The 25,244-nt window shown below is 38.3% G+C and overlaps 1 protein-coding gene across 1 annotated transcript in view; it reads right to left on the bottom strand.

Annotated features, from left to right (window-relative positions):
- KCNIP4 (potassium voltage-gated channel interacting protein 4) overlaps nt 1–770 on the bottom strand; it is a 339,234-nt gene extending 338,464 nt beyond the window's left edge. Inside the window, exon 1 of the mRNA XM_054203578.1 lies at nt 602–770. Coding sequence (XP_054059553.1) covers nt 602–689 — 88 coding nt within the window. The 5' untranslated portion in view covers nt 690–770. The remainder of the gene's footprint in view (nt 1–601) is intronic.
- Nucleotides 771–25,244: the final 24,474 nt, after the last annotated feature.

Raw genomic sequence — 25,244 nt, 5'->3', positions numbered from 1 at the left:
AACCTTATCTGGTACTGTACAATTTGTCCAAGGTTACAGAAAAAAATTACCTAAATAAAGTTGATAGCCATTTATGTTTCAAATTCTTTAACAGCAAAAAGCACAAGTGTTACTTAAAGTTTGCAGCAAGATACTATAATGTCATATTGACAGTCTGCAGCTGATTTACACCTTAAGACAAGCAAAAACAACCCTCCGAGAAAAAGAATGTAGTCTGCTTGTCAAAGTAAACCAGTTCAAGAAATGGTGAAAATAAAAAGCATGAGATTCATCCTTTATGACCATCATGTGGATACTCCGCATTACCTTTCACGTACACAGATGGACAGGTGAAAGCACGTACACTCGCATTCCGATTTGGATTCAGGTGTGTGAACGCTTAGAGAACGTTACACTGTCTAAGCACTGCAACATGAAGACTATATATTCTGGTTTTATTATGCTCAGCCACAAAACAGTTCACAGCTTTCTTTTTTTTATTATTATCATTTACAAGATGAAAGAAATAATAGCATAAAACAATGCCATCACTATATTAACCTTAGGCAATTTTCTTGTTATCACGCCGCACGGCTCGACCACAAAGAAAAACAGTCATTACCTGTGTGAAGAGAACCTGTGATTAGCCTGAGAAGGTACTGGGCAAATTTCAATATTTCACGCTTACACCGCTTCCTACAGCCACTCATCTTAAGCAATAGGGTATTCCTCTGAGAAGCGCCAGAAGACTCGGCCAATAAAGAGCAAACTGCCAGCAAACTTCTGGGGCAGTTTACAGCCTTCTCCCAACTCCTCGCCTCCTCGCAGCCGAGCCGCCAACTCCCCCCCACCCCTACCCCCCCCCGCCCGCCCCCGCCGGCGGACGGCACCCCGCGGCGGGCGGGATGCGGACGCTGCCACGGCTGGGCACAGCAGGGCTGGGCTCGGCGCGGCCGCCGCCGTCCCCACCGCGGCCGGACCCGCCGGCAGGCGCTGGCCGCGGGCGGCTCCGCGGGCGCGCAGCCCGACGGGGCGGGGCGGGGCGGCCCGCCCCACGCAGGCACCCACCGACACGCACGGCGGGCTCCCTCCTCCTCCTCCTCCTCCTCCTCCGTGAATCGGCGCGCAGAGCGGGCGGGGAGGCGGGCAGGGCACTGCGCCCCTGGGTTTACATTCCGCTGAGGGGAGGGGAGGACACGCACCCCCCGCACCCCCCTCCATCAGCAGCAGCCACATCCCGGTGCCGGTACGGCGCGGCGCGGCTCAAGGTCAGGGCGGAGGACAGCCCTGCCTCTGCCCCACCGGCGGGAGCGACATCGAGCGGAGAGCTGCGGGGGGGCGCCCCCACCGCCCTGCCTTTGCCTGACGGCCGCAGGACCCGCATGTAGCCAGCTGATGGCCACGGGAACCCCCGGGCGCTGGAGCGCTCTGCAGAAGGAATGAAGTAGCAGGAGCCCGAGTGGGGGCTCTGGGCAGGGAGCTCCCCCTGCGCTCCAGCTCGCCCACCGGGGACAGGTGGGGAGCTGGCCCTGGCACAGTTCGCATGGTGTGGTTAGGAACTCTCCAAGAAGGTCTCCTTAGAAAACTACACGCATTCCTTACTATCCCCCTGTAAACTCATTATTTCCCATCTTGCGCAAGAAGCGTTTCCTGTTAATAAAAATGGTCTGCTGAAGCCTTTATCCATGACCAAAGAACCCAAAGAATATGTTTTAATTTCCCTATCAGTACTTCCCTGTACTACATAAACACAGAGACCAACTCTATTGCATTAGATGGTGATGCAAGACGTAATGCCTAATACAGTTAAAAGAAGACAAAGAACCCATTAAGGAAAAGCTTAACAGAAGAAAATCACTGTCTGATCTAATTTTAATGACAGCATTGACCATGAAACATTTTGGTGAATGCCTTTAAAAAATTACAATAAACACAAATGCACATCTTTCAAGCTATTCTTTATATAACGCACTGAGCAGAGATAAAGACATTATAGACACAATACATCAAAGCATTATCAAAGTTGCAGTTAGATGACATAGTTTCTGTGTCTGCTGTCTAGAACACAAGCATGCCGTCCTATGCTTCCAGTGAGGCTACACAGTTAATGGAAAGAACCAAAATGAAATAGCTCCCAGAAGCCTCCAGCTTAGCCCAGCAAAGGGTTTTGCCTGAGAAGGAACTGGGCAAATTTCAATATTTCTGTTTACACCACTTCCTATGGCCACTCATCTATTTTTCTGAAAAGACACAGAAAACATTGCCAGGAAGAGTTTGACCAAAAAAGAAAAAACACACCACCAAAAAAAAACCACCAAAACCAAAAAAAACCCCAACAAATTCTGAGGCATTAAAGTCTGCGTTACAAGTTTCTAAATGCCTTTTGTCTCTAAAAGGGCAATTCCTCAAATAGCTAGTAGAGGTAGAGATACTGAAAACAGGAGTGCATATCTCGTCTTTAGAGGAGAACAGAAGAGGCCAATGCAAATAGTTCTCAGCTAGAGTCCTTGACCTTCTTAATCCTTTCAAATTTTTAATTACTTTATACAAATTTCACTGGCAGTGTTACTTCAAACTGAAGAACTGAAATATTGGTTTTTCTAAAGCCTCACACAAGGCTGTACCACCAACACCATGTTTTGTTGTTGGTTCCCCTCCCTCCCCCCCAGAACAAAGCTGCATCAGTTCTGACACTTTTACACTTTTCCCTAAACCTTTTACATTTCAATACAGCAATAACAGTAATTACCTGTTCAAGAGTTCATGAAAGGTTTCTGACCAGTTTCACTAAGAAGCTTTTAACAAACTGTGCAGTATTCAGATAGAACTGGATCTGAATCTAGCTCCCAATATTTCTCTGCTCAGCAGAAAGGCTGACTAATCTTTGGACTAAATTTGCTTACCCCAAATCAGAAAAGCAGATCAGGGAAAAGTGGACAGAAAAATTAGAATGCAAAACTGTAGGAAAGACACCATGGTTTTGTTGACAAGTATATTATAGTGAAACAATATGAAGGGCAGATAGAGAATATCAATTTCTATATATTGGTAATATGCATTTTTATTTATTTTTAATTAATGGGACACACTGAAGTTCTCAGTCAGAAACAGTCTCTTTGCGCTGAAGTATATAAATAGTTTTTATATCTATAAGCTATATGTGCACCCCTAATAATTCATAATCTACAGACCTAAACTAAAACCTGTAAAAAAAATAAAGAAAATTCCTATTGATGTCAGAGGGATCTGGTTCAATTCCTGTAAGTTCTGACTTTGTAACCAGGTACTTAGTTAAAACCACTATCTAAGCACAATGGAGAAGGAATGAAACACACGCACACAAAACAAAAGCATTTTTCAGATATTATGAAAAGTAAACGGAAGGAGAAAGTAGATATTGTTTGTAAGCTCCTGGATTTTCAAATTATTTTACTCAAGTCCAGCTGACAGGCTCCTAGAATGATATAAAACACAAAATTATTTTGTTTTGAAGTACTTGGAAGACATTAAACAACCAGAGAGGAAATATACGTGGTTTTTTAAAAAGACTGTCCACGACAGCAGTCCAGTTTCCCTGAACGTGCAAAGTGTATTATAGGGCTGTTAAGAGAAATTAATTTATAATAATGAAGTATTTTCTTCCTTTGAGGATTTTTAAAGAAAGCTTCAAGAAAAACCTTAAAAATCTTTATCACCATGTCAAGAAAAAAGGGCAAAACCATCAATTTATGAAATCCAATTCTATTCAATCCACAGATGCAATTCCACATGCATTATTGGAATTTCAATCTGGGTCTCAGCATCACTGGTCTATGCCCCAGGCACACGTGGTGGCAACTGACCTGCACCCTCCCCATATCCATATTCAGGGGTATACACTGATGGAGCTTTAGTCTCATGGTGCAGAAGACAAAGCTACACAAATCCTGTAGTTAAGAGCCGGTCACTATTAGCAGGTATGTAATCAGTGTTTCTTTTCTTGTTCCTGTGTAGGAATACTATTTCACCATAAAACAATCAAAACCAAAGCAGAAATCAATTAACAGCAATATGACAACATATTTTAAAATAAGCAAGGAAGAAACCTGATTTTTAGATTACATAGGTTTCCAGGACAATCTAGTCTAATCTTCCTTCAAAAAAAAAAAAAAAAAAAAAAAACACTTAACCCCACTTGTCTGTCTCAGAACAGAACATTGTGATGGCCTGACATAAAATGACAAATAATACCGAATTAGCTAGCATTATAGTTTCTTTTTGAGAGAAAGAGTTACTAAACACATATTTAATTACAAAGCAAAGTAAAAACTATCTCTTAAAATACTCACGAAGAAATTAAATTTGGCTGTTGTCATATTAACTAACAATGGCAAAGACTCAACTTGCAAGAAGCACAGTATAATGGTTTAAGGAGAAAAAAAAAAAGAGCTATCACAAATATTTGATGGAAGAAGAAACCCCTGAAATAAGGACGACAGTGCACGCCAGATATAAATTTGCCAGTCTGGTAACAAAAAAGCAACAGTGCAAGTTGAAGTGACATATACAGAGCACAAGTCGATTGGCTTCTTGGAGACAGTTTGCCTTAGGTACTTTCATTTGCACACGTTGTTTAACCATTCTTCCAACTTCCAAGAGCAAAATTTCCTCCTGAACTAGCCTGTGCTATTGCCTAAGAGCAAGTTGAAATCTTATAACGAAGCATCTAATTGAGTCAATTTTGTTATCAACCTGATCAGAAAGGGTGACTGCAGGAAGTCAACCAGGAGCACTGAAAACCTGTGTACACAGTTTCCTCGCTGTTGACTCCAGAGGCTTGTGAGGGCTTTTGTTCTTAATGCAAATGCCGAATTCCACAACTGAACATTTTTATCAGAGGATTTCTAAACTCCTTATTTCAAAGAACAGAGATAATATTTACAACCTAAGCACGTGGCAAGAAATGACAGATGGGTAGAAACAAACAGATGGGTGAACACAAGGTAACAGCGAGATGTTTACGATCAGCATAATAAACAGCTGCCACAAGTAGATGACCATCACCCAATCTCCTTTCAGTTGCTCCTTGTCTGTCATAAAAGTAAGGGTTCTTCTAAATCACAATCCCTAATGTATTTCTTTTAATGGCTCTTCCCTGGACTTTTACTTCTGGACAGTATTGTGTACCAAGGTGTCCAAATTGGCCACCATTATTCTGAAGAAGATGCAGCAGGATTAGAGTCCTTTGTCATAGAAGTCACGGGAAGCTGCAAAACTAAGTCCAAATTACTTATCATTTCCATGAAAAGAGCAGCCACCACTTTTAGCCACAGCCAGTGAATAGCGACAAAAATTCTCCTGCACATTTGCCCAGATTTAGTCTTGGATATTAACATAAACCAGAGATGGTTATATGCTAGACTGCGAGCTGGGGAAGCACAGACGCAGATGTATGTTTGCTTCCTAACTTATTAGTAAATAATGTGCTAGCTAAACGTACTTAGTTTAAAATGGTTAGTGCTCATTGCTGTCTGTCCTGAATGTTACAGTGACAACAAGGAACAAAACTTTGGTTTCAACCACTCCATATTAAAATGGATGTCTACATGGCACGTGGGCATTGATCCTTGTGTGGAAATAGTAACTTCCACAGAGACCGGGACAGGTAGCAAGGGGACTGGTGAGGTCCCTGGTTAGGAAGATGGACTTTTTTTTTTTAATTTATTATTTTTTTAAACCTTTCATAACACAATTAAAAACTTTCTAGTAGCCCAACCATTACTTATCCAAACTGCATGCAATGTTTCTTAACGTGGAACACAAAGTAATAGTAAGTCTTTATCCTGGCCTACGCCACTGAAAATTAATACATTCTCCCTGCTTTTTTCTATAGTTTTTAACTTCTCCTGAAAACTTGCTGAGAATAATATTCTCAAAATCAAACATCTCTATTGCTGTGCTTAAAATAGGACGACGGAGGAATGACTGCTACCTCATGCTGTCTGCATAATATCAACAAATGATACATGTGCTCCATTCTAATAGCTAATACCTGCATAAAATAAATTACTTTCATTGCTGTTATAGTTCCAGGCTCTGTAAGTTCAAACTGAATTTTCCTGTTACATTTATGGATCTTAATAAAACATGGTGGCTTAGCCCACCAGAACATAAAACCTTTGACCAGTGTAACAAAAGCACTTAAAACATTCGTCTCTTATTTCTAACTTCCCTGTAACTAGCTGCGCTGTCAGAATGCCTTTTTTACTTACTCGTTGTCCTTGAAGCTTACCCCAAGGATTCATTTTCACACAACACACTAAGATGATACTGCAGACAGTCAACTAGGAGCTACGGCTGCCTCAACCTCCCACATGGTCCTCACTTGCCTAATTAAATATTCATCACTCCAGAATGTTGCTGTGTCAAACACGAGCAACTTCCCAGCCTGACCTTCCACAGCCAGCCTGCGGTTTGTGCTGGAGAATAAACAGGACTGGGACTTACCTGCTGAAACAGAAAATGGCATAATGCAGTTTTCATGTTGCACGTTAAGTTCTGTGCATGCACGGTAAAATCCTCACTGCAGAAGCTAGAGTACCATCTTTTATGTTCACTATAAATTGAATATCTGTATGCAAAGCTAACTATAAAACCTGCATGGGCAGCGTTATCAATAATCTTTCTGCAGAGCACTAAAAAAAAAAAATCTTTTCTTGCTTATTATACAAATCCTGTTTTGTATGTATGGTCCTATCTTCCAACTTAAAAAAATAAACCAATGCTGATTATTCTCAAATAAAAAAAAAAAAAAATGAGGCATACTACTATCAACAAGTACGTGAGATTATTTGTGGCTTTGGACTCCTACTTCAGTTTCACACACACTATTTATAAGAACTTTGCATTCTGCCTCCAAGACAAAAGAATTTATTAATTCCAAATCTCTCTCCTCTGTGGAAAGAATATCTGGAATTATTATAACTCATTTTAGTTGTACTAGATTCTGCACATATTTATATCTGTATTTAATGGAAGAGAAAGCTGAACAGAAACTTCACTGCTATAGAAAGCACAGCCTTAATAGTCTATAGGTTCCATAGATCTTCGAGATTTAACTAAAGCATAACTATACCATAACCATACACAATAAGAAAATTGAAAAGCTTGTATTTTGACCCCAAAAGCTACATTAACCTGTTAAAGAAGAAAAATACATCAGAAATTGCATGCAAACATCTTTTATTTATGCATACTAGGTATGCAGCATTCTTAAGATGACAGAATAGTCATTGCAGCAAAGCAGCCATGAGAATTCTTTTAGCATAAATGTGTATTTACAGCTTGGGCCAGTAAGTAAATATGTTCATGAGAATATATGTAGCAACACATATGTCTGTATATATTTATATAGAATATACATATGGTTTTAAAAAGTTTGATTTCATAGCTTCAATAATTTATTTAATCATCTGTGAGAAACTTTTTGCCTCTAGGATTTCCCATAAATGGTTCAAAACTTACATTTCATCTTCTCAGTCAAGGGCTTCCCTACGGTTTTCAGGGATTTTCTGTCCCCTGGCATTTTTTGCTAGTCCAAAAACAATTGTGGATGCTGTAGAGGTTGCAGATGTGGCTTAATGCCCTGATTAAACTGAAAATTAAGATTTAAAGGTGCAAATCCTTAATCTGGTATGAATTGCAGTGCATTTGGGTGAACATGCTGCAGCTACTACATTAGGGAGGAGAAAGATAGGAAACAGATGCTGAAGCCCAAGCAGTTCTTCAACGCCTACATCATGGTTGAAGTAATTTTGAAACAGCTGTACCAATGTTGAGAGCAAGTTAAGTCACCACACTGCTAGGCCTGTGGTAACTCTCTTTTCCCTCCTAGGAGGGTCCTGCAGATATTGAGAAGAAAAACAGCCTGTCAGCATTCCTGTGGGATCCTTCAGTAAAGTCCTTTGGGGAACATGAACAGTTACTCGTCTACTCCAGATTTTCCAGAGCTGTTATGACTGTAGTAGTGGCCCATAGATCTTCCTCCCACATAATACAGGTGATTAGCTCTCCCAAAGTATGCAGAATTTAACTCTGACAAATAGAAAATCATTTTAAATAGATTTAGAATTGATCTGATCATATCTATGGTCTGATAAACCCAAGCTGAACCTTGCTCATGGGTTAATAAGAAAGGTTTATATATGCTCAAAACTCTACCCCTCTAATCTAAATTACAATTTTTCTATTCTGCACACTTATTTTCATTACAGGCAACTTAAAAACACATTCCAAAAATCATTTTATGATCATCTCTGGTCAACTGGAAAATCACCTACGTTTCATGCTACGGACAAAGCCTGAAGAAGCTACCCACTGTGTGCTTCAGATAGGAACCAGAGACCAAGGATATAAATAGGAGAGTAGCATACCCATTTAGCATTGCTGGCCCTGTAAAGGAAACATCTGAGTCTGCATTACAGTCTTGGAGTCGCATACTACATACATAAGCTGGTAGATTTTGATGGCCTTATTCAATATCTCGGCAGTATCATCATTTGTCTTCCTACCACACGTTCTTTCGTGACCGTATATAGCACTGCTTCTCCAAGAAGTATGGCTACAGCTACTTGCTGCTTCAAGCAAGCCTCCTTCATCCGTCTTTCTAATATTACTTTACATTAGTCCCCAAGGACTAGAGATGGAAGGAGGCAGAATCAAAGTAAATCTTGAAGATTAAAAGCAGGGAAACAGAGCAACCAGGGAATTCAGTCTCACAGGTGACTCACAGGCATTAGTGAAAGCCAGAAATTTTGGTTTGGGACTATGAAACAGTCAATGGCAGGGCAAGTACTTGGGACCACGTGCTTAAAACCTCAGGAAGCTGTAGAAGTTGAGTATGAAATCACTGTAGCCTTAGTGACAACAGAGTCTAAAAGATCTGATCAAATAAAGGCCTTGAGCATAAATCCAAATCATTTTCCAACTCTATAGCCTGTGGAAGTGTAGTTCTTATTATGAACTCGGCTATTATAAAGTTACGAGTAGTCAGTGATAACGGTAATAACCTGTATACGGTCTAGGCGAGCAAAGGAAAATTTCATTAGCTGGCTGTAAATAAGTTTCCAACTCTGAAGCCTGGAACAGGAAGTTAACCGCAAGGCCAGTAATGAGCATTCCTCCCATCTCTATAGATCAGTACAAAGAACAATAATTTTTATGTAATACACAAACAAACATATGTATTATATTATCAGCACTGATGCTCAGGAACATAAAGATACAGTGGAATACTGCCACTTGTTTCTCTAATCGTGAGGGGAAGAAATACTACTAGAAGAAAACAACTCCTAAATACTAGAAGAATGTGGTAAACTTTTAAGGTCTTATAGAGTATGGGGTGAATATGAATATTATTTCTATTTAAACCCTGCAGAAATTTCTTAGTTCGTATCAGCTACTCTGTGTGCCTGGATATAGAGCTTCAGTAACCAAGTAGAAATCATGTTTTATATTACATAAATTATGATTCCAAACTTTTCCCCATCAGAATAGGGCAGGTACCTGTGCTGCAGAAACTGTATTAAAAATGGAAGAGATAAGCTCTTCAGTCAAAAAAAAAAATTCTATTAGAGTTATCTTATGTCCAAGGAACTAGACTGGAAAAAAACCCACCCACCTCTACAATTTCCAATATACAGGTAACTTGTCAGGTATAAGCATCTTAATTGCAAAGTTGCCCTTTCCAGTTTTGGTCAATAGAGAATTTATGGCATGTCGTACAGTTTTCATTCTTGGCTCTTGATTAAACTAGGTAATTCCACTCCCCTTAACTTCAAGTTGCTTTTGATTCAGTAATCACATTTTACCCTATGCTGTTTTATATTACCATTAGCCAGACTCCCCCATATGATGTCTTCAAAGATAATTCAGGTTGGTCACATTTCAATAGCTTACCTCTTTTTGTTTTCCACCCAGTGAAAGAGAAAAAAATACAAGATGGAGATAAACGTGCAATAGATGTTTTAACCAGTTGATTTTTTCTGAAGGTAAAACATTTATCTGAAAACACCCATAGGATTTCCTCACCTTTTTAATATTAATGTTTCTAAATAATATATTGCTTTGGCTTCCCCAGGAACATTCCATCTTTAAACACACAATCCAAGGAGGGAAAAAACCCACAAGACTGGTTTGTGTGTCTCTCTGCCTTGAAAATGATTTATAGAAGTAGAGTAGTACCAATAGGAGGACACCTTATTTCAAAACATCCCACAGTCTCAGGGAAGATTATGATACTATCTAAGGAAGGATGATACAGACCCAAGTCAAGTTACTCCTGAAGGTCTCTAGTCACAAATCTGTTGCACTATGAGATCTCATATCAACATGAGCTGTTAATATTGTTGCAAAACAACTTTTTTGTATTCTGTTTATACTATCAATATTTAAATAAGCTAAAAATAAACTCTCAACTCTGTAAACATATGGATCCACTATAGATATGTGGCATGTTCCCTCTCTTGTTCATGGCAAGATTTCATGTATAACACATTCTCTTACCACAAGAATCTGTTTGCAGTTTGCTTTCCTTTCAGTGGCTTTTTACAGAAGGGTGTCCTTATGATCCAGCCACTTGCATTGTTTAGGGGCAGTGCCAATTCCTGAACTTGCTCAGCAGTATAAAAACAATTTTGCAGAACTGCACCCACTCTGAACTTGCAATTCACTCTGGTCACCAGATCACATGCACTTGGCACCAGACAACAAAGACTGCAAGAAGTAAATCAATTTTTGCTTTACATCATGCAAAACATTCCTACATCTGAAGTAGTTAAGGTATCTGAAGAGGAGTAAAAGACATAGTTTCTACATCACTCTTTAGTTGTTTCAGGGTAAATTATTGGACTATGACCATTCTGAACCTCCTGTCCTGGTGTCTCATACAAATTGATTCCCAATCCTTGCAACATAGAACTAGTTTACTTCTGTTGACATGTCCAGGCTTCATTTACTTCACCAAAGAGCAATTAAAAAAGAAAGCATCTGGTCCCTTACTAGATAATCTATTGCATAGTTATTACCATCTGATATTTAAACTAAAAAGTGTGGTTTGCCAAGAGCAATTCCTTTTCCAACAGTGCTTTCCTTAAAAAGGAGGTGATCAAATTTTAACGATCCTCTTTTGTTAGCTTAAACCAAGTGCAAAAATTCCTCCTGTCACTCCCCTTGGGTTTGAAGGGTATCAGCAAAGTTATCCATTTTAAATGACAAACCTTTTGGTGGTGAAAATTCAGATCTTTTACTTTTAAAATAATGATAGAAGTTGTAACAAAAATGCTACAGAAAACAAGAGTATAAGCAATCAAATAATTAAGGCTGAGACATTTTTCCAACAAAAAAGTTAAGGACCCTTTGGAAGCAACACTGAACCCTCGGTGGTTTCCTAGATACTGTATTTTGTTCTATACATAAAAAACTTGCTCTAATCTGCATTTAAGGCTGGGGAGGAAGGTCAAAGCCTAGACATGATCATTAGCTCTTGTAAACGTGCACAGAATCGAGGAACTCTTAATTCTCACAACAAACACTTCTGTGAAACTCAGGATTGCGCGAATAATCCACATTGCAAAAAATGTGATTTATAAAATAGCTGGGACTACATGTCTGAGGCTGTTGAAAAAACAAACCTTGAAATAATTTGCCTAGAAATATATGTAAACGGTCATGGCTATCAGAAAGTGCACATCGGGATAATGCTTTAAAAGTTCAATAAAACTACAACTGATGTCATTTGCATTAAAAAAAAAAAGAAGAAAAAACCCAAACTTTTTGCTGAATCTCAAAGACAATACAAAAGTTGACAAAGTTGCCCTATAAAATTTTCACTTTCAAGAGGTTCCTTGCCTCAGACTCCTTGGCAAGGCAAATTTTTATCGCCACTCTTGCAATCTGAAAGGTCCATCAAGTCTGTACAACTAAAACACATATTTCTTTCCTTTATGGACAGAATAGCTGCATTTTCTTTCTATTCTGGGGTTTAAACAGCTTCCCATCTTTAAAATTATAACCACCTTAACAAGATGCAACACGAGTACAGCTCTCACTGGTTCTTCGAGAATTGGCTTCCTCTATCACTTTGAAGAAGAGACTGTAAGTTACCTCCTGCCTTTTTTTTTTTTTTTTGATAACTCGGTGGGTAAATTTAATAGTAGAGTGATATGCAAAAGTAATCATTAAAAATCTTTTAGTTTAAAACCAGCATCAGCTCAATCTGAGCTTCTGGAGGTCTAACGCCATGTCCGTTTGCTGTTGATCTTGACTCACAACCACAAACCACTGCTTGTATGGCCAACTGGCTCCAAGGCACAGAACTGAAATGCTCGTCAATGACTCATATTGTGGGGAAGTAAACAAACAAAAAAGTCATCCCCACCTGCTCATGCTGTAACTGGATAGAAAGACCCAATCTTTAAGCATATTACACCAAGAACATAGCTATTATTGAGAATATTTCCTCCAGAATCCCAACAATTATTAGACCATTGGCCCCGTAACTATTTGTAAGTACAAGCAGAGACTGGAGCCTTGACTTGTGGAGACAGAAATCCTGGCATTTGAGGCCAGAGAAGTTAAGTTAGAAACTGGAAAGGACTTCCTGGGACATCCACTCTTGATTGTGCTGAAGATGACTTCTATCTCTTCAGCCAAACCATTTGGCGCAACTTGTTCCAGACCAATTTGCTATTACTGTTGTGCAGTGGAGTCTCGTTCCTTGCTGCTGAATTTAGGTGGAGCACTCCCTACCCCTCTCCCAACCCTTCTCATCACTACCTTCAAGTTCAGCCCCAGACCTGCAGGGAAAGAGAGACAGGAGGAGCCCATTCTCTTTGCTGCTTCCCCTCCCCATTCAGGTTTTGACTGAAAGCCTGTGGCCAGAGGTGAAGGCACATGGATCTGCAGCAAACCATGATATAGACCTGTATTTTGCTATATGAGATAATCATATCAGCTTTTCTCCCTGCTCCCACACTTTTCTTTTAAAGAGGGTTTCCATGAAGAAAAAATGTACATTAAGAGCGTGAAGGGCTCTGTAAGAGAGAAGGTAGCATTTCCTATTACATAGCAGTATGGTCGCAAGCTACTGGAGCACAGTATCGTAGTTGACAATATAACATGAGTGACCCCAGAATTACTTCACAAGTGTGTTATGCAAGAGATTATGCCAGCTTCAGAAGAACAGAATTGAAGTTCAGGGCAAACATCAGTTATTGAAATTGCATAGATTAGATATGTAAAAATTACTGTGATTTTTAAATTTTACCTTTCCATATGCCAAAGCAGGGCAGGGGTAAAAAAAACAACCAACAAAAGCCTCAGGTACGATTACAAGTCTGTGACCAATACAGAATGAAATTCTGAGTCTTGGGGGAGAGCCACAGAAACACAGAAGTGCTCACTTCACCTCTACTAGTTGTAGCGTTTAATAATTGTGTGCAAAGGAGGGTAAGAGGTCCATCAAACAAGACAGAGAGGATTGCTTTAAAAAGAACAGCTTAATCTTTTATCTTATTGTGCTTTATCTTTTTCAGTCTACCCTACAGAGAAGGAAAAACACTTATACTCATTCAAAGCATTCCTACTTCAGTTTAATTTCTCTAAACTGCAAAAAATACAATTTTATTTATGCATATAGTAGTCTAGCAAATCTTATATTTATTTCCAAAATTGAGGAGAACCTGAAAACTAAGCAAAAATGCTGATGTGTAAACTTTATGAAATTACATTCTATCCTGTGATGAACACAAGGGAGGAAACCAAGGAGTGGCAGAAGACAAGTGAAGACATACTGGACACAGACTCCTAAGCCAAGTCTCTGACCACAATGTTACAAGAAGCAGCTGATGTAAATAGAAGACAAGAGAGAAATATTTATGCAACAGTTTAACATTGCAGATCCAAGACTTTTTTTTTTCCCCTGAGCATTTTAAGTTAGAATCCCATTTCAGTTTTCTTTTAAATGAATGTCATTGTTCATAATTTATATTAGCTCAATTAGATCACCCTATTCCCTCAGGATCCTATTCCTACTGCGAACAACAGATGCCTTCTGTATTCAGCCTTGTTCTTTTATGTTTGTGTCTCTCATAGTGCAAATATTTCCATATTTTAGGGGGAGTATATAAAGCCAGAAAATGAATTATGTCTCAAGAGACATTGAGTATTAAACTATGCAGTTAATTCCAAATTAAAGTGAAACATGCAAGAGCTGAAGGGAAAATTCACATTTGGTAAAGCCTCAGGGACTTGCTACCTGGCCTTGATTTTACTGTTCCCCAGAGCTTCTATGGGATGTGAAAAACCTTTATACCGATAACCTGTGAAAGTATTCTTTTTTTTGGTCACGCTAAGTAAAAAACAGTATCAACAGGGTCTTAAGAAACATTTGACAAAGTACCATATTCAAACATAAAAATCCCCTCTACAATTTCCATATGTTCTTAGGTACACATTGAATTATTACTGATCATTCTGCCTAAGTTTGATATTCCTTTCTGCGTCTATAATGTAACCCAAAAGAAACTTACAGTAAGAGACATCTGGCAATCTGATTCATCCTGTCTACTCACCCAGATTTCCACTTATCACAAGTTTAGTCCAGTACTCTGGTCTTTTTTCAGCACTGCAGACTTCCCTCAGCTTCTTTGACCTCTCTTCAGTGTATTGAACCTCACCGACTTTCAGCTCTCACCATCTAACCAGCTCTCCCCATTGTAGCTAGAACAATGCCTTATACTTAAGAACTTGGGCACAATTAACAGATTACTGTCCTTGTATATTCCTATATGTACATCTGCGTAGCTCCCTTAAGCATATGGATGGAGGAAGCAGAAGCCTATGTCTGTAGGCTCTGTTGGGACAGAGAATGATCAAAAAACATGTTCATGGAAAACTAAGTTTGTGATTAGAGACTCAAGCTGAGGCTGGAAAGGGAAGCTTACAGGGAAAGGGAGTTTCAGTTCCTTCATAGCCATATAGAAATTCATTAGCAGATGGAGAAACTAAGTAACTTAAATCAGATATAACCTTCCACCAACTTCAATGTGCATCAGATCTTAAAGATCAGTTCTTGAATCAGCATGGGTACCTATGCACTACCGGTGCTCTTTGCAACCATCTTTCCCTCTGTGGAATTTTCTGGTAGAAATATTAAGTTCAGAGATAATTTTTACCTCCATCCTTCCTTTGACATTTACAACACTTTAAGATTGCATTTGCTCTTCAAGGATATTTTCATCTATTAAAGAATATTTATGAGTGCTGCTTCAAAGAAAACCACTGGAATGAGAAGCCACACAAAAACAGAGAGTGAAGATTTGCATTTGCAACTATTTATAGGTTAACTCCTAAGCAAGATAACAGCTAAAGTGTATTAGAAATTTGGGTTAAAAAAAAAAAAGAAGATATCAGTGCATGAATTATATTCCCTTATCCATTCAGTGTTTCAAAGTTTGATACCAAAATACACCTAAAGAACATATAAAAAGCCTAAGATATTATTTCACTTTAAGTGTGAGGAAATTAATTCACAAATCGATTAAATTGAAGGCAACTAAAAAGAGTTAAAAAGCTTGGGTTTATTCTGCTGAAATTCAGTGCTGTCCTATGTAAACCTCTCACTAATGATTTTGTGAAGCAAAGATACTATGTTATTTCACAAAAGCCTCAGAAGGATTGAGAGGGTTTATAAATGGTTCCATTCTTACGTATCACCAGCATACACCCTGTGGTAAATTCAATAGAGGGTTCATGCCCTGGAAGTCAGGGCAGCATCTGAGGTTTTGGTTTAGAGGGGATTGCACACTTGCACGCACACTCCTAACCCTTGTAAACCAGATCTTATGATACTGCCCAAAGACGTTACTTTATTCCCTCTGATTGCTGTTACAAAAGTTTATTGATATCCCCGTACCATTCATAGACTGGCACTGGAGCTCCAAGGTGTTTGCCACACCTGTTGGTCCCAGGCAAGTGAACATTAAGTACTGAAGGGACAGGTTATGTTTTCAAGAAAGAATAAGGAAATTACTCTTAAAAAACAGAGCCCATTCTTGCCATTGTTAGTAGTACCATACTGCACTTACTTCTTTCCAAAAAAATAATTGCACAAAATCCAGAGCTACTTTCTGTGCAAGACTACGCTCGTTAGAAGTTTGGGCAGAAAAATCAGGCTCCTAAAAACACCATCTGTGCATATATGCATATACCTCCTTTGAAAACAATTGGAAATTTCAGATGTTCAGCTTTTTTTGGAAAGGGAGAGTAAATCAAGCAAATGCTTATATGTACTTGTAGATATTTATATAACGGTTTAAGAGTTGAATACAAAACACTCATTTTGAAAGCTTTGATGAAGAGTATCCTAGAGAGTAACAAGAGAAATACATGAATTACTAAAACGGGAGTCACGTTTATCTAACTATTCCTGGTGAAGCTTAGAAGCCAACGGGGACGAAAAGAGCATATTTGGCTTACTTAATTGACTTGGAAGATGGCAATATGTGTATCATGAAACTCAGCAGCTTTCTGAACAGTTGGTGCACTGACATTTTAATGCCAACCCTAAGAACACTGTTTCCAGCAATGACATTTCTAGGGAAATTGTTACAACTTCACACATTCAGAGGCAGGTATGATCAGTTGTTCTCCAAGTACAGAATTGCCTTATTAAAACAAATTAAAATTGAAAAAAAAAATCTTATAAAAGCCTTCATCAAAAACCTCTAGTGAACGATCATTCATAGCAGTCTTTACTACAGCTCAGAAGGCAACACTATTTTCAATCAACCTAGACTTTGACATCATCTAAGTAAAACAGCATTAAAGTCTCCTTAATAATCGTATCCTTTATTAATCAACAGTAGCAAAATTACACTGCCCTCAAAGAAAGAGGGTCATGATTTTTATTTAGATAATATTTGCTTTGCTAGGATTTGAGTTTAAGAAATTACTGAAAAGTCCTTAGTTTTTATAAAATGTATTGCAGTTTTATTTTGATAGCCAGCATTTTTTGAGTGTTGTAATCATAAGTCTGTAAGTGTTCTAGGTACTTTCCTGCAATAGGAAGGCTTTGTTTTCTCTTATCTAGCACAATTACTTCCTTTGTAGCAATCAGAAATCCACCAAGTACTTTGCAAGTATAATGGCTCATAATAAATCTCTCAAAAATGAAAATATATACAGAACTCGGGCACTGAAGACAAAGATGCATGAGGAAACTAATAGGTCTAATATGTTTATTTTATTGTATTTTTATTCAAGATGGAGTGGCTTACTCCTATCTGAATCAATTTTCCAATATAGTCAAAATGATGTGGAAAGTCCCGCTAGTGCCAACTACAGTGAGGATTTAACCCTGTTTATTACCACAGGAGATTGAACAGTGCATTTCAGGTTACAGCTGGCAAGGAGCTGAACAACTTCTGGCAGCTTTGAGCAAACATCTATCAGTCTAATTAATTAATTACAGTTTCTGGAAGTATTCTACTGCACTGTGTGTTTTTCAAACGTAAAAACAGTGGGAGAATTATCCAGTCTGAAGAATTTATATTCTTGGAGAGTCAAAGCAGACAGATTGGATTTATTAAGAGAACGCAAATAAGCACATAAGACTGAGTGAATTTGGGTATTTTGTGTGATAAAATGAGGTTATGTATATGGTATTGTAAAAGCAGAAGACCTTTGCTATCCCAGACAACCAAGCAGCCAGTGATCCCAAGTCGCTATCATACCATTACCTGTACCAATAATTACAGGTATTTGACCTATGAATCATTTTCAACAAGCGTTACGCTCTCTGCAGCATCACAAGACATTTTATAGAAAAACAAATAAAGCCAAGGTAGAAAACACCTCATAGAGCCACAGAAACACTCCTGTATTCTAGAAAGAAGGAACTACAGAGAGAACCGATAAAAAAAAAAGGAAGATTGAGGAAGAATAAAAATAAAACATTAGAACTAATAGTATTGCTCTTGTCCAACTTATAAAGAGAAAGGACTTAACATGAAAAGTGTTTTTGAGAATGTTTCAGCAAATTAAAGTTTTATGCCTCTCAAAATTTGTGTGTATGAGAGTTTAAAAGGCTTTACTCTAGTACTAGTAATCTTTTAGTAAGAAAAAAAAATAAAAATCAAGCATTCGAACAATACAGATGACATATTAGAAGATTTGGCTTCTTCGGGTGATATCTGTTCTTTAAATGTTTTTCATTTTCTTCTGCAAGACACAGGTACGACCAGACTATTTTAAAAGGTAGATTTTTAATTCTTCTAGCTGTGCCAGTCAGAGAATCAGGTGTCTTTAATTTCATTCAAGAAATTAATTAGCTATAAATTGCTATTTATTTTCCATTTGTATGTTTCTACATTACACAATACTTGCATTTTAAAGGCCAAATCTCAAATTCTTAGGTCAGCAAAAATCCCAGTATTGCCAAAAGTGATTTTGGTCCCATGTGAACTTCAGACAATGTACACATAGCTGTAGAAGTTGTGTTCTCACACAAACAATCCAGAACTAATTTCCCTTATGTCAGTAAAGTTAAATTACTGACAATTAAAATAATTGTTCTATCAGTTTATAAATATTAGAAAACTAAATTTCTAACAGTAACCTTAATTTTTGAGAATATATTTTGAGTAAAATGAGTTGCCTGTAAAATTTTCTACTATTAAAAAACCCAAAACAGTTTGATTTTACCACTGTATAATTCACTTAAAGGAGAAAGTATAATTTTAGACACAACTCAGCAAAGCCACAACTTTTAAGGAAATATGACTTGAATAATAAGTGTCATCCACTATCAGAGGTAGAGACTGTGACAAGCTCCAGGAAAGGGCACTGCTAAAGGCTTTTATTACTTTTTATGTACCATCGCCCAACTGTTGTTAAGGAAATTCAATTACCAATTGAAGGGTCATTTATCCAAATTATTCAGTGCTACAAAGGAAATCTGACATGCAAACAATTTAGATAAGGAATCCTAGTGGATCTACCTCAAATTGTCTGCAATTTGTCACTTGGATTCTACTTTTAAAGGTAAGCCTTCGTTTCCCTTGGAAAAAATAATTCCATTAAATGCGTGGTGACAACTACAGTAGCTGACAAAAAACAGACAGGTAAGTGTTTATATCTCTAATAGTATCTGCCAGAATGTTTCCTGGTTTAAATACTGAAAAAAAAAAAATATTGAAAGGTTAATACTGTACCTGGCACTAAACACTATATATTCGTTGTTCCCTCATACTTTCACAAATATTTTTTTTCCTGTAAGTATGTATATTTGTATACATAGTTCTCTCTATGTATATATACGCACAGAGACACACATAAAAATACTCATAACAAATAATTTTTCAATAACCATGCCTGGTTATTAAGGCATTGCATATCTGCCCCCAGCAAAATATATACGCACTGCAAATGCATGGAAGCAGTTTAAAGTCATCTTTGAGTTCTCAAGTTCCCATCCTTCACCCAATTTCTTGCTGACATATTAAAAAAAGGCAAGCTACAAGTGTGCAACATACAGTATAGGACTATAGTATACGACTGAAAACTCAGGACTAAAAGATGACGATAAATCGAGGGCATCACAGAAATTCCTTTTTCCTTCATCCTGATCCTCTTTACTACCAACCCTTTTCAAAAGGGAAGGGATGAGAGTACAAAAATCCCCTGAACCATTTTATGCCACCACAGGGATCACCCCGGGCAGGTTGAGATCAGCAATAATCCCTCACCAGGAAGGGAGCAGAGAAAGGCTAGCAAAAGCTTTGAGCAGGCAGTTAGAGCAGATGACCATCAAACACCCTTTCCAGCCTAAATTAAGTGTTGGTTTTCGGGTGCTGATGAAGTGGTAACAGGGAAGAACATCAGCTAATTGCCCAAGCAGCATATGGACAGCTGAGTGCTGCACAGCGTGTCATCTCTTGTCTTTTTGCCTACTAATTTCTGTTTTGTTATTAGTGCAAACAATAATTAAGAGATCAGTTTTCTGTGACCTTTATTTCCATCGAGAGCCCTTGTGCTCACATTCAAAAGTATTCTTAAGCGAATAGAAAAAAAAAAAAAGTCCTAGATCTGAGGAACTGACCATATTCACAAGGAGGACATGATTTGCTCTGACAGTTCACTGGTGAAAATAAGTTAGATATCTAAGATCTACTTTTCAAGAAGACTTGAAACAACACAGTAAAATAAGTACAGGGTTTGGGGTTTTTTTGGTTGTTTGGTTTTGTTTGTGTTTTTGGTTTTTTTTCTTTGCAAGTGCAGGTGTTGTAAAAGCACTGAAAATAAAGAAGGTTAAAGCATAAAGCTTTAAATCTTAATTATGTAAACTCAAGGTGCCCTGGGCATGCCATTTCTTTTCAGGATCAAATGTGGGAGAAAAAGCATTAAGTAAAATCCAAATAATTTTAACAAAGCCTGATCTTGACTCACAAGTAGGATGTTTATTCATGTTTTTTTTTCCTGGCATTTCTAAGTATTAGAACACAAATAAGAAATTATCAGCGGTCCTCAGGAGTCAGGAGAAATTGAAGCAAAGCAATAATCAGTCTTAAAGAAACTATACTTAATAGTAAATTTTGAAGAGTAGATTTAGTGAGTTATAAAGAATCTGTATTTGCTTAGATGTCACTGCTAGCGTTCTAATTTAAAAATAAATAGACTTCGTAAGGGGAAATATTGTAATGCGAAAAAGGTATTGGCAAAACAGACAAAGAGCTGCTTTCAGAAACAGGCATTTAATACTAAAATATGCAATGCTAAATATGTTTGCATATTTTAGTCATATTCATACATAACGATAAAGGTTTCTGCCAAGATTAGGAGAAAACCTGGGAGAGACTTCTTGTTTAAAAGTTATTTTCAATTTTGTCAAAAAATGCATATACGTGCAAAGAATTGCATGGATATGTGCAGCACAGTCCTTGCACCAGATTTGCTAAGCTGGAGGACACAAAGGTTTCAGTTTGACAGGGGCTGTCTGCACATTTGGGTTGAAAGGGTGAATTGGTTCAGCCAGAGAAAACACAGGGGATGAGGGACTGAAGAGTTCTGTGTTACTACGACATTTGCAAAATGATGGCCAAACAAGTCTCTCTGGTGCTAGTTTTTCATGTCTTGTCAGTGAACTGACAAGGTAGCTATGCCATCTTACCCAGGGTGGACACAGCAAACATGCTGAGGGAGAAAAAGCTTAGCATCTCCATGGTCATTTCCTTACTACATGAGCCAATGCATATGTCCTACTAAAACTTATCTGCCCGTAACACAAATATAAATTCAGTCTTGTCTCACAGGGATGTCGTGAGCATTAATCATCCCCTAACATGTCTTAGGTCCTTCCAGAAGGACCACTAATTTTAAATTTTACATGTAATTAGTAATCTTATACATCAGCAACATGAAGAAGGGCAATGGATAGTCAAAAACCTGTTCAAACAACTTCCTTTATAATATGGAAATAAGTTTTTTCAGAATCAAATGAGATCCTACTTCATTTCAAAATCTGACAAGAATTTATCCTTTCATTACAACCAACTATAAACTTAATAACTTCTTTTCCAATTTTAAATTGGAAACAAAGATCACTGAACATCACATTTTTGTAAATTGGTATGCCTGCACTCACAGCAATCTCTGCTTTTGACAACATAATGCATACAGAATTTGTTCTGGTAGCAAATACCTTATATCTTTAGTAGTTACACTTACTGTTTAGTATTCTAGGGATAAGGATAGCAGAAGAACATGAACTTTTTTTGTGCCTTTTCTAAATAGTCTACATCCTTAGACATTTATTCCTGTTTTCTAAAGACAACATAGCATTCGTTTACATGTGGATTCATTCTATTCAATACTTTAAACTCATTGTTCCTTCCTTCTCCTGTGTTTCCTCTTTTTAGTTACAACAAGCTTTAAATTAAACCCAGATGCCACAGATGACTACGCATAAGCATCCCTTATGGATTTTACCGTGGTTCCAGATAAATTCAGCACACATCAGCACTGAATCTCCTGTCCAGCATGCGATAGTACCATAAGCATCCTTTCTGGATCACAGAATCTACGGCAGCAGTCTGAGTAGGTACTAACTCTGTTGGTCCAGGGTATGACCAGTGGCGACAGCGTCAGTGTTCTGCAAACCTCTACTTCTACCAGAAATCACAGCTTTTGTCATCACTTTAATAGTATCACTTGAGTTTCACATGACACCAGCATGCAAACCACTCTGGGGAAGATATTGCAAAGTGATGGTCAATGACTGAAATAGCTATCATCAGGTTTGTGCCTCTGGAGGGAATAAGACAGATGCATATCTCTGCCTGCATATGGAAAACGAGGACCATGTTTGTTTTAGAAACATCCCAAGGAAAGCCATGCTGGAAGAGAGTGAAGCTTTTTACATTCTAGAAATGCACTTCTGAAGAATCTGAAGAAACTTGTAGAATTTTCTAGAAGCTGTGATCCAGATGAGAGATTCATGGATAAATTCATAGAGCATAGTACTATATATATATATATATATATAAAATCAAATTAGGAACAGAAGACAGACAAATGCATGTGGCCTGTCAACTTCAAACAACAGAGTCTCATGGAGCTGGCAGAGAAGTAAACAAAATCTACCAACTGATGCGAGAAGTACTAAGCTATGTATCAAAAGACAAGAAAATGAGGACCAAGAAGTCTGTTTATGAGCACCTGACACTACAACCCAGCAGGACAACAAACCGATACAGGCAGCAGCACAAGTCTACGCACCTGAGAAAACAGCCTGCCAAGACATCAGTTCTCTAATAGTGAAATGCGTTTTCCCATTAAACCAAGGATGCATTAGCAGTATATTGCACAAATAAACCAGACCACAGAGATAATAACATCCCAAGAACAATATTTTCCTCGTACATTTAAAAGGCATGGAATACTGACCTTTACATACCCACGTTCACCGTCTTTGTTCATTGTCTTATAAAAGGAGAAGGAGGCGGACACAGGGGAGAGGGAACTGAAACGATCCTGAAGATATCCAAGAGTGCTATTGATTTGCTTTTTTATTCCAGTGCATGCTCAATGAGAAAATTAGATTAAATCAGTCAGCTAAATACATTCTTGGAACTGAGTTGATGGTTCTAGCTATTAAAGTAATAGGAAGGGAAACAAAACAGAAAAAACAAGTTGCATTTTAAAACATCGTCCTTACTTCAGACAGCTCATGAGATCTAATTCCTTTTACTCTAAAAGTAGTAAAGATTCACTACTTCTGCAATGAGGTTGTGTTGGTTTCATCTAACATTATTGTAATAACATAGAAGGTGCCAGTTTTTATTGGCCCTAACAAAAATCCCCAAACAAAAGATAAAATATACAAAAAAGCACAATATATTTTGTTAAGGTAACTGATGGGATCACTTCATGTTGAACTTTAGAGAAAGTTTTTACTCATTAAGAAGACTTCTGAAGTTACTTGTGTATAGCACTATTCTATGCGCAATTCATATGCAAATAGACAAGTAGAATTCAGAAAGCAAATACAGAAAGGTAGAAAGCCACCTGGTAATCAATGGTGACAGATAGCACAAATTCCATTTAACTAGCTGTTAGCCTATCAATAATTTGTCTTTTAATGAAAAAGAGCACCAAGCAAAAGAGTAAACAAACCCCAAATCCTCCTCAATCTGTCTAGGTCTACAGATCCTAGCGCACTTGCAAATCAGATTCTGGAAACCCATCTATCTCACTATCCTGTCCATAATTTGGTGGATTCCTTCTTTAGCAACACTGAATACTCCTGAATAGGTTTAATATTGCAGCTGATGCTCATAAAATAGATGTTATTTATCCTCTAATACAATAAAAAGATATATACTTTCTACAGAAGACTTTTTAGATAGAATTCAAGGTGAAATCCTTCTGATTATCTAGGATATTCATTGAACTGAAACTTTTTTTGCATGGATCTTTATCTTCCATGCTTGTTCAGGTCCCAAAGGATTCAATTAAAGTATGGTTCTAGTAAATTAGTAATAACACTTTTTTAAAAAAAAACTTTTTTTTTTTTTTTAAGAAAAAACAAGCTGTGAAACTTTTTTTTCCAATCAGAAAATGCCGTTTCATTCAAACTCAGCCACGTTGTGGAAAAATATACCCCTTTACATGGAAATCTGCATAACTACCCGTTTGCTTCACCAGCTCTCTAGAAGCTCGCTGTGCAAACTCCTGTGCTTTTCCAGGGCTGTGTTTCCAAGCAGTTGTTTCCAGGTTTCCAAGAGCACCTCGCACCACCCAGAACTCGCGGGATGCCAGGATTCACTACAGTTCCCTCTGAACCCACCATCCTCTGGCCCTCTTGAGCTGCGAGGATGCAAGACTGGCTTCCACTGGAACTCTCCCCAGATAAGCAAGTCAGACCCAGACTTCTTTCACAGGACCCACCAGCTCAGTATGTAACAGCTACAATATGAGAGGATTCAGCGTTGCCACGTGGCTGCTTTGGATGCCTGTAAATCTGGTTTTGCAGGATGCTTCTGCAGTGGGAGAACACTGGGAAGCACAAGCAGGCATGCTTTCATCTCCCTGCAAATACAACATAATTTCTCAGTACCTTGCCAAGGATTTTGTCAAGTCTAATTTTAAGCCTTACAAATAACCTGGCTTTTACCACTTCCTTTGGGAAATGAGTCAACAGCCTATTATATTTCACTGACAGCCACCCAGCGTGAGGGTAGGACACTAACATCACTCCCCAGGAGTCCGCTCAGAAGATGAAACCCAAGGACTTTCCTGAATAATTTCCCTATAGCAGATATATGGTTTCCTTGCCTCTCAAAGAAGCTGCAGATTTTATCCACTTGTTCCCCCTCACACACGCACCCCAGTTGTGCACAACCCTTCTGTGTGCCTCTGCCGCTGCGATCTGTACTGCAGCTACTACAGCTCGTACAGGAGACCTGCTTCCAGACACAATTTCCCAGGCAACTTAACCCCAAGGATACTTTAGCATCCTAAAAAAAGTTGGCTCATTGCTTGTGCTTTGCTGCTACGTATTTGGGGATGGGCAAGAATCCAAGTGAACTGTGGCATCCAAATCCAAATGAACCGAGTTTCCCTCTGCTCCATCCCACGGCTGAGAGGGGCAGTAAAGAGGCTTCTGCAGAGTTTAAAGAAAGGACAACCCTTTGTGCTTGGAGCCATAAAACAGGTGACACAACTGCGCC

This window comes from Rissa tridactyla, chromosome 5, assembly GCF_028500815.1.
Source record: "Rissa tridactyla isolate bRisTri1 chromosome 5, bRisTri1.patW.cur.20221130, whole genome shotgun sequence".
NCBI lineage: Eukaryota > Metazoa > Chordata > Aves > Charadriiformes > Laridae > Rissa > Rissa tridactyla.
Note: the sequence above shows the minus strand (reverse complement) of the source record. Positions and strands in the feature narration are given on the sequence as shown.